Source organism: Rosa rugosa, chromosome 1, assembly GCF_958449725.1.
Source record: "Rosa rugosa chromosome 1, drRosRugo1.1, whole genome shotgun sequence".
Taxonomy (NCBI): Eukaryota; Viridiplantae; Streptophyta; class Magnoliopsida; order Rosales; family Rosaceae; genus Rosa; species Rosa rugosa.
Window position 1 is genome coordinate 14,080,219 of NC_084820.1, and position 10,080 is coordinate 14,090,298.

Below are 10,080 nucleotides of genomic sequence, written 5' to 3' on the forward strand. Positions count from 1 at the left end.
GTAATTGAAATCTATATTAACACTCCTTTTCTTTGTTTTTCTCCTTTTTCTTTCTCCTGATAACATACACTAGCCTTTCTCCACACATGCTCTGCATGTGCAAGTATTTTTTTTTTTTTTTTCAGAATATGAAAAAGAGAACAGTTATTGCAGAGAAAAAATAGTGGGAGAGAAAAGTGGGTTATGAATTCTTTTTTTGTTTATTTTTTTAATAAAAATACATTTTGTAAATATCATCATTGTCCTTGTGATTTAATTATTTTTCAAAGTTTTTTAATCTTTTAAGGTCATTTCTGTCAAAAATTTTAATTTTGACTAGCAAATCCTCTTCTCTTAATAATAGTATAGATATTTCCCATTCACAAGGATTCCTATACCAAACCAAAACTTAATTACTCGGGTTCCTACGGGACACGATATATATTGCATCACAAAAGGAAAAGGAGAGAGAGAGAGAGAGAGAGAGAAGAAGAAGAAGAAAATCCAATCGAGGGTTTCTCTCACGAATCTTCTCCTCTTCGATCTGAAAATTAAACCAGGTTACCAGGGTATCAAGGGCATACTCAGATTAAGGTATGGGTTATGTTAACATTATATATGAACTGCTACTTACGGAAAAACTTCATTCTGTATATCTAATCTTGTTAGTCGATCGGTCTTTATAGTTTAATTTCGTTGTTTTTATCTTCGTAATGCTTCAATCACAGGCTGGTTATTGGTAACCATAAGAGTTTTCTTTTTGTTTCTTTGTTCTCCTTTTCTTTTTATCCAGTTATGGTGCCAAGTAAAAGAAGACAAATATGCAGCAATGCAAACCCAAATAACAAAAGGCTCAAAAAGCAAGACCAAACAAAGGAAGGTGAAAAGCAGGTTGATCGAAACGCCATGGCTGTGGACACATTGCTACCTCACCTTCCAGACCTTATTGTTCACAAGATTTTCCGACTCATTCCCACTAAACTTGCCATACGCTCAGCCATTGTTTCCAAACAATGGGCAACTGTGTGGTCTTTGGGAGTCCCTCTCTTAGATTTCGATGACGAGGGGGACTCTACTGATCATGATGGTGACAATCTCGTCCGCAGGAAGCTGTTGTTCATCGACTTTGTGGAAAACTGTTTGAAACATTGTGAGAAAAACAAGCCTTTGCAGTTGGATAGTTTCAGGCTTCGAATGAGATATGATTCTGAATTAATAGGAGCGACAAGAATAGACAAGTGGTTTAGTTTTGTGGTTGATAGATGCGTCAAAGAGTTAGATATCAGCATTCAAAGAAAAGATGACAATGATCCGGTCGAACGCACATACTACTGCATACCCCATACCATTCTCAATGCGCAATTTCTTACTAGTCTGAATCTAGAGCATGTGAGAATACCGGAGAGTAATGATCTGATAAGCCTTCCGTCGTTGAAAACTATGTCCCTAAACGCTGTGCTGTTTGATTGCTGCATTGATTTGGATAGATCACTCTGGATGGGCTGTCCTTCCATCGAGCATTTGTCGCTAGTTTCGTGTTCTTTTAGCTCATTGGAGAACTGGTGGCAGATCGCTGTCAAAAATTCCAGTCTTAAATTCTTGCAGGTTATGTATTGCAAGTGCAAGTCTTTTCAAGTTGAAGCTGAGAATCTTGAATCTTTTATATTCACTTCAGATTTTTCTCAACTTGAGTTCATCCGCTTGTTTAGAGAATGCGTCAAGTTGAAATATATCAACGTTTATGCTCAGCATGCGAAGATTAACTTTGGAATGCCCGGAACATGTCGAGATAATGTAAAGGCCACTATTGATATTCCAAATCTCCAAGTTTTTGACTACGATGGTGGTTATTTGCTGCCTAATGATGTAATCTCTGTGAAAGCTCGAAATCCATTGATTGCATTTATCAAGTTTAATTGGGATGATGAAGAAGTTCTAGATCCCACTTTCCTCCCTCCATGGACACATTTTCCTACTTGGAGATATTTTCTTCAAAACTTTGATTGCTGCAATAAAGTGGTGCTAGATATCCGTCATGATGCCGTTGCTGAGGTATGTGTGTTTGCCCATTGCTGAGGTATGTGTGTGCGTGCTCGCATATATGAATCTCTGATTATTAATTGAACTCTTGTGAACATGGTTGCTGCAGGCTCTCACATTTCCAGAAAATTTCAGGCAGACATTCTCACCACCGTTATCGAATCTCAAGTATCTCAGTGTCTCGATTGTACGTCTTCGTTGTCCGCAAACAATGGCCAGAGTTTCAGCCTTGACGGACTCTTTGCGTTGGATGGCACCACATGCATGGTTTACATCAACTTACTGGGACTATGATGAGCCTGAAACTTCAGAGGAAGATGAATAATTATTGGCATTATTTACTATATAAAATTGGTACATCATTCCATACACTAAATGGTACAAAATGATCATTGCTAGCTAGCTAGGTTTTCTTTATGCTTTTATTTATACACAACAGAAGTATTGCCATTCCTTAGGGAAAGAAAGAAAGGGGAAAGAAAAAAAAAAGCTAAACATCTTCAGGTTTCACTTGTAAAAGTTTAAGCATTCGTTCCAAACTCAATTGACATTGTTGTAGAGGTTCCAAGAAAAATTAACTGCTGCAGAAAGTCTGATTTTTCAGTATGAGACAATATACACCACATTCTCACAATTAAATACCCTATTAATTGTATGTCATAAACCTGCACATTTGAATTCAGTAGAAGTTCTTAATTCATTTAACTGAATGGGCTGACCAGCCTAGCTTACAGCCAGTGGCTACTCTACTAGCAGCATTGAGCATCTATGCCCAGTTCTTTTTCATCCAAACCGATGATCAGTCAACCATTTTATATCCTCCCTTTCTGTTATTCATTATCTTCTGCCCAACATATCTGCCAAATTTGACCAAATAAATAAGTCATCTAGCCATTCTATTAAGCAAAAAATCTATCAACATACAACCCTATATGCAAGAATCTAATTGGCCACAATTTGACAGGGACTGCTAACATGATTTGAGGACACTGACCTTCCAAGTATCAGAAGGGTAGCCAGAGGATTTGTCCCTGGGTGATATACCAAAAGTACGGAGCGGTACAATGACGCGGAAATCACCATCAACCACCTTCCCGGCAATGCAGCCCCCATGGTAATGCCATATGGTGCTTACAGTGCGGCGGCAGAAATCTGCCATCTGGTCAAAGTCAGACTGATCAACTGGCAATGCAGGCCCTATAAACCTAAAATCCTTATTCCCAAACCACCCCTGGAGCTTGAAATCATCCATAGACTTGGTCCTGAGAACATCACATCCACTGACCACTGGCTGTTGAAGTAATTGAATTGAATGATAGGATTCACTTTGACATCAGTTGAACCAGCAGAGACTGGTCCGAGAATCTTCTCCATGAGAGTGGCCACAGTACGGGCTGGGGATGCAAATTGGACGACAGTGGAGGCTGATTCAATGTAAGCCCCTGATTCAGTAATGCCATCCGCTTGAATGAGTGAATGCTCCAGTGGAATTGGTGGCACAATTGGATGCCATTTCTGGGATTATCAAACATAAGCTGCCCGACATAATGAAGATGATGAGCCACTGGAATCCTACTTTAAGATCTCAATTGAAAGTGGATCTTTCGAAGAACTCCTGATCTGCGGGGATATAGAAACCAGCATTCATGGCCCTGCTGCCTCCAAGAATGCGTCCTTGGACATTTGGAACACCATCTTCAGATGTGAAGGCTTGTGTGGGAGAGTCAAAGGCATTGACATCCATGAGTGCTGACAGAAACCATCCTGGGACATCAAGTTTTGCTTGCCATAAGCAACACCACCACTTTTGAGCAGGAGGACCCGAAACCTGGATGATAGTGTCGCAGCCAAAGGGCACCCAGCAGTGCCACCTCCGCTGATAATGTAGTCCTTATAGTACTCCCCCGATGGGAAGTCAGTGGCGTTGGAAACAAACTTAAGGTAACTTGGCTCTGTTACAAAAAATAGAGAAGCATTACCCCCAATTCTGTTACCAAGAAATCTTTAAGCAAGAACAAGGTCCCAAGAAAAGAAAGTATCTGGCTTCGAAAACAATCTGATACATTGTAGTTCTCTACAGAATAAAGAAGAAATAACATCTTTATGAATACCCAGAAAGAGAAAAATAACTGAATTGTCTATGAGAGATCAGTACAGGTTACAGGTTAGGAAATAGTTTCAGCCAAGAACAGGGTTTGAGTTTCATCTCACCAAACACAGACCCAGTTGAAAAATCATAAACCCAATATCATTTTAAACTAGGGACAGAAAAATCATACTCGAAATCCAATAGCAACGCCACATTCAATACAGAGACTTCACCCTGATTTGGGAACCAAGAAAATAACAGGAAAAATTCAATTTTGCTCGCATATGAACCACGACTGCCTTAAATTTTAACAATTTCACAGAAACGAACACCGAATTAAGAAGAAACTGGTCCGAACTCAGAGCGAAAGAAAAAGAAAGAAAGGAGCTACCTTGACGACGCCGGCCTCGAAGATGCGACGACGGCATTGATCAGCACCAAGAAAGCAAACGCCTCAAGTAGACAGAGCGAAATGGGTCTCGCCGCCAAGAATGGGTAAAAAAACCCCTCAAATAACTTTTACCTTTACCTCTCCAAAATTTTTTACCACCCTTATTATCTATACTATTATTAAAAGAAGAGGCTTTATTAGCCAACATAAAAAAATTTGACAAAAAATACCTTAAGAGATTAAAATACTTTGAGAATTAATTAAATCACAAGGGTTATTACGACAATTACAAATTATATTTTTATTAATAAAAATAAACAAAATAAATCTCACAACCCACTTTTCTCTCCCACTAACTTCTCTCAGTCTCTCTGCAATAACCGTTTTCTTTTTTATTTTCTGAAAAAAAAAAAAAAAATTACTTGCACATGCAGAGCATGTGTGGAGGAATGCTAGTTTTATTTTATTTTAAGAATTTTATTGTTTATCTAACAAAAGTAAAGATAAGAAGACGAAAGAGGACTATGAAAATTTGGGTACTTGATCGTAATTTGGGTACTTAATCGTATTTATATATATATATATATATATATATATATATATATATATATATATATATATATATTACTGTTGCCTTGACCGTCTCCTTCTCCAAACAGAAACAAAAAAATAGAAGTTTTCCCGCCTCTCTCTCTCTCTCTCTCTCTCTCTCTCTCTCTCTCTGTTTCTTTGAGCTGAAGATTCACTTGATCATGGAGAACCAGACCCCACCCTCTGGCTCAGCCCCCCCCCCCCCCCCCCCCTGCCCCGCAGAGACCACCAGAATGGTTTCAGTTCCGTCCATTGGACCAAAGAACAATACAGTTCTTGTCTGCCAAGATTCTCAATCAAGATCTCCCACTGCATGAGATTGTAGACACCAACGTCTTTGGTGGCACACCGAAGGAGATTGCAGGTTGGTTTCACTTCACAATCCGAGTCTTCGTTTGATTAATACATTTACTGGTTCCTACAATGTTGAACCCAATTCTTGAATTCACAACTTGAATTGCCAACCTTCTCGTGTTTACTGGGTCACCTGTCAAGATTCGTAACATTGTTTCTTTACACTAAATCTCAGAAAGCCCACGGTTTCTTGCTTGTCCAGAAAAGTTGAAGTTTATAGATAATTGTAGGGTTTCATGTCTACCATGTTTAATGAATGAACAATATCAATTGCGGCAATGTGCGTACAACTTTGAATTAGAATTAGACTTTAATCACAGTAGTTTCAGGTGACACTTCTCTAATGTCTACTGAATATACATGTATTTGATTCTGGGTCGTTTAAAAACCCAGAACCCTGGGTTTCCTAGAAATACCTTCATTCAAGAACTTAATTTGACACTTTGAATTAGAATCTGACTACCTGTAAATGCTAACATGCTGTTTTCCCTAAAATTTTGTAGCAAGCCAAGGCTACAGCGAGCAGAAACCTGAGCTCTATTTTTTCACTGAAACGACTAAGAGGAAGGCAGACAAGTGGAAAGATGGCCATACAGCTGGGATCCAAATCCCAGGCCAAGATGGTCGGGTAATTGGTCGAAAAAGGAAGTTCAGCTATCATGAAAATCGTAACTCTGATGTGAAGTGGTACCTTGATCAGTATACCACTGAAGAGAACGGTACTTGGGCTGTTTACAAACTGTACACAGGAAAAAGACCTGCCCGCCGCACAATCTCAGCTGCACAATCATCTCTGTCACAAGACCCGACAACTCAGACTGCAAACACTGCTGCGATTCTTCAAGACCATCAATCTCCATCAATGCCCGTGCAGCCTCAGACAATGTTGCAGCAGCTCTTTAATGCCAGTGACTCATTGAGTACCCCCCCCCCCCCCCCCCCCGCTCAGACAATGCTACACCAAGAGTTACCGGCAGCTGCATCAATGTCCGTTCAGCATCCTACATCACAGCAGGGATTGATTGGTGGTACTAACCCATCTAGTACACAACTCTCAGCATGGAACCCCCAAGATGCTGCATTTCCTCTCGGCCAGTACTACTACTTTCCACCCATCCCAATCCTTCCTCAGATCGGGTCTCAATATCTCCCTTGGCTGCTCCAACAAAACTATCAGACTTTCCCAATGCTTCCCTCACACCTACCTTCAACCTCGCCTATGGCACAACAACTCTCCGACAATCCCAACATTTCCTCAGACCTTGTTACAACCTGGGATTTCAAGTTCAACAATGTCCGCATGGAACCCCCAATTTTTTCTTGGCCAGCAGCTGGAGCACACAAACATCCCAACAGGTCCAATGCTTCCTCACACCTCCCTTCAAACTGGCCCCCCAGAGCTGCAGCACACCACCATCATGGACCAAGACCCTTCTACAGTTCCAAACCCTCAATTTCTTCTTCGCCAGCAGCTGGAGCACACAAACATTCCAACAGGTCCAATGCTTCCTCACACCTCCCTTCAAACTGAAACTGGCCCCTCAGAGCTGCAGCAGACTGCCATCCTGGACAAAGACCCTTCTACAGTTCCAAACCCTCAATTTCTTCTTCTTAGCCAGCAGCTGGAGCACACAAACAATCCAACAAGTCCAATGCTTCCTCACAGCTCCCTTCAAACTGGCCCCTCAGAGCTGCAGCAGACCGCCATCCTGGACCAAGAACCTTCTACAGTTCCAAACCCTCCTCAACCCACCAACCCTGCATATCCAGGACTTTGGAATGAACAAGACAGCAATTCGTTTGATTTGTTTGATATTGATCAGTTTCTGCATGCACCACCAGCTAGTGGGATCTGAACATTATTACTAGCTTATTTGCTTGTACTTGCTGCAAATCAGGGTTCACCAACATTTACTTGCTAAAGAGTTGTATACAGTGATTGAGGTGTTATCAACAAATATTACCTCAATGAAAATTCATAATAATAATAATAAAAAGAACATGTGGACTACTTACTTCATGAGAATATTATAGTACTCAAGATCCAGGATCCAAAGAAGAAAACATTCCATCAACATCTTTTATAGCCGTAATAGCTCTATGCACCATTACCCAATTCAGGTGACGTGCACTGCTTATATGTAAAGCACTAAGGCCTAAATGTGCTCAATCAAACTAATGGTTTTTCCTAGTCTGAATATTATTCAGAAAGGCATGATTGAAGAATATATTTACAGGCACCATTATCATGTATACAACTCTTATAAGATTTTCCAAACAGATTATGATTTTGGAATTCATGCTCACTTACTTGCTGATCAAGCTGCTGCCTAAATGTAAAAAATGCTCTGCTGCGCTTGATCCCTCTTATCAGTTACAATCTTCAGCTCATCTCGTACTGATGAATTTGCATATCGCCAGCTTAATCACATAATCAAGTTGCTGAATTTTGGACCTGACTGGTCGTTGCTCTTTCCTTACTGCATCCGAATCACCACCTATATGCTACAATCAGATGATTGTGAAAATGATTAGCATACAATATTTACTAAAAAAAAGCCCGCAAAGAAAAATCAAGAGATTGTTCAGAAAGATGAAAATGTTAAAAGTCTGCTTACTTTAACATGGTCTTGAAGGGCCTCTTTTTCTATATGAACCACTGAATGCAGAATCTTGGCTTGTACAGCAGCAATAGCAATGACTTTCCCACTGTGTTTTCAAGTTGTTTGATCTCTTTAAGGATTTTCTTCTCCTCGGACAACAGAATGCTCTAGTGTTGATGATCTGTTCCAAAGGTCTAAAATTAGAGAGTAATATATAACAACGGTATACAGATGAATTCGAAGATATCAAAGCTTGGTAAGAAAACATACCCCAGCATCAAGCTCTTCCTCAAATGAGCACAAACCACCATTAGTTCTTCAAATGGCATTGTGGACATAAAAAATTCCCAATGTTAAAATCAAACATGACAAAAACCCAAAACCTCAAATTAGAAAGAGAAAGTTCATACCAAACGCAGAGGTGCCAGAACCCAAACTGCAAACAATAAGAGCTCCCCGACAACAGCAAGCAATAGCTTCCCAATCTTGGCTTTCAGACATCCTCCAATAAAGAAAAATGTAATTATTGGATGTAACATCAGTAATCTGTGCTTGATTTCTTGATTTATATAAAATAGCACTACACCAGTCATTTTGATCAACCTGCTAGACCTGAATTAACATTTAATTACATCCTTCACAGATTAGGAAAGGAGAAATAAAAAAAGCATCAATTGTAGGTTTCTTAATGCCATTACCTTGAATTTCAACAATCTAGCTCATCTGTTATCAATAGTTCCCTACACATTCAAACAATTCCAATCAACCGGACGGGCAGACAAATGAGAAGAGGGATCCAAGGATAGGAGAAACATCAATTACCTGGAAACATGTAATTGTGAAACCTGGGAAATCAATTACTTTACTGTACCTGGAAACATGAAAATAAATGACTAATCAAAGGAAATCACTTTAGTTATATCAACAGAAAGAATGACCAATTAGAGGAAATCACTCTAGTTATATCAACAGAAGATGAATACCAATCATGTGGGTGCTGATTTCATCAAGCTGAAATGTGACCAAGAAGTCTGAATTGAATGGTAAAAAATGAAACGAAAAGCCTGCTTTGTGGAATCAAAAAAGTAATTGCTTTCCGTCTTTGATTGATGCTTGTGCCTGCAAAGTAGAGTCTCAGTTACAATATATTTTTCAAATAATTAAACAATCCAATACAGTAAATCATAATCCAAATTTGGGGAACCAAGACCCAGTTGTCAAATTCACTAAAATTTCACAACCTAACAGGCATACAAAACCAGCTTCCAGTAATACTTCAAAATAAGAACACATCGCATCTCACTATGCTCTTTTAGCAAAATAAGAACACTTTGAATGCATAATATTGCAAAGATACCGTGCCAAAAACATTTGATAACTACTACTCCAATAGGTGATTACTTCATCAAGCAAGTAATCTACATACCCACATAAATGAACTGTTTGGCTATTGAAATTTATGGTGAAATTAAGCCAACCCAACAACTAGTGTAATCCAATCCTATTCCATGGTTCATGTATGTCGTGACTCGTGAAGACAAGTTTAAACTAAATGACATACCACGCACAACTTCAACTTTGCCAGACAGCTGCTTCTGAGACTTGGGCTTTGAACTTGAATTTGAGACGAGGCCTGGATCTGACGGAAGATATGAACCTTTATTGGGGAGGATGGGAATTGGAGATTAGGGATTTCAACTTTCAACTTTGAGCCTGCAAATTCTCTCAACTAAGATCGATGGGGTGTGGAGTCCTTTTACCAGATCTTTGACTAAAATTGGCCAACCTTTTATGTTTTTTTTTTTTTACTTGAGGATAAATTTCTTTTTTCAAAATTTTCTAATTTTAAGGAACTATTACGTACAGGACACGTGTCCCTTCCAGTCCTGATAAACGACAAAGATGGCCAATTTTCTTTTACTAAACTGTACTATTATTAAAAGAAAATATTTTTTTAACAGTAATAATTCTCAAAAAAAAAAAAAAAAAAAACTTGAGAATAAATTTAATCAAAATAATGAATGTGACAATTA

General features: G+C 39.1%; 1 protein-coding gene, 1 long non-coding RNA gene and 1 pseudogene across 4 annotated transcripts; 1 reads left to right on the forward strand and 2 right to left on the reverse strand.

The window, feature by feature from the left end:
- Positions 1 to 446: 446 nt before the first annotated feature.
- Positions 447 to 2,813, forward strand: LOC133719771 (FBD-associated F-box protein At4g13985-like). Of its 3 annotated transcripts, none has more exons than XM_062145948.1 (3): positions 447 to 573; positions 773 to 2,056; positions 2,129 to 2,813. In XM_062145948.1, exon 2 carries the CDS (start codon positions 775 to 777, stop codon positions 2,053 to 2,055), a length of 1,281 nt encoding a protein of 426 aa, XP_062001932.1. In that variant the 5' UTR covers positions 447 to 573; positions 773 to 774; the 3' UTR covers position 2,056; positions 2,129 to 2,813. The 3 variants fall into 3 exon arrangements, with proteins under 3 accessions (XP_062001932.1, XP_062001938.1, XP_062001930.1); XM_062145954.1 differs by having other exon boundaries at positions 2,155 to 2,813; XM_062145946.1 differs by having other exon boundaries at positions 773 to 2,031; positions 2,129 to 2,810.
- A 1-nt stretch (position 2,814) lies between these two features.
- Positions 2,815 to 6,304, reverse strand: LOC133708591 ((R)-mandelonitrile lyase-like; annotated as a pseudogene).
- A 1,131-nt stretch (positions 6,305 to 7,435) lies between these two features.
- On the reverse strand, positions 7,436 to 9,829 carry LOC133719790 (uncharacterized). Its single transcript, XR_009851465.1, has 8 exons — positions 9,609 to 9,829; positions 9,031 to 9,166; positions 8,870 to 8,918; positions 8,746 to 8,787; positions 8,458 to 8,659; positions 8,318 to 8,363; positions 8,063 to 8,228; positions 7,436 to 7,949 (listed from the first exon to the last, which is right to left on the reverse strand). It is a non-coding gene; the product is annotated as an uncharacterized LOC133719790 (long non-coding RNA).
- Positions 9,830 to 10,080: the final 251 nt, after the last annotated feature.

Bases quoted from the DNA above. Each gene is read 5' to 3' on its own strand.
- LOC133719771 (XM_062145946.1), top strand. From the start codon at position 775: ATGGTGCCAAGTAAAAGAAGACAAATATGCAGCAATGCAAACCCAAAT. The intron at 2,032-2,128 runs GTATGTGTGTTT...TGGTTGCTGCAG, and splicing joins GTCATGATGCCGTTGCTGAG to GCTCTCACATTTCCAGAAAA.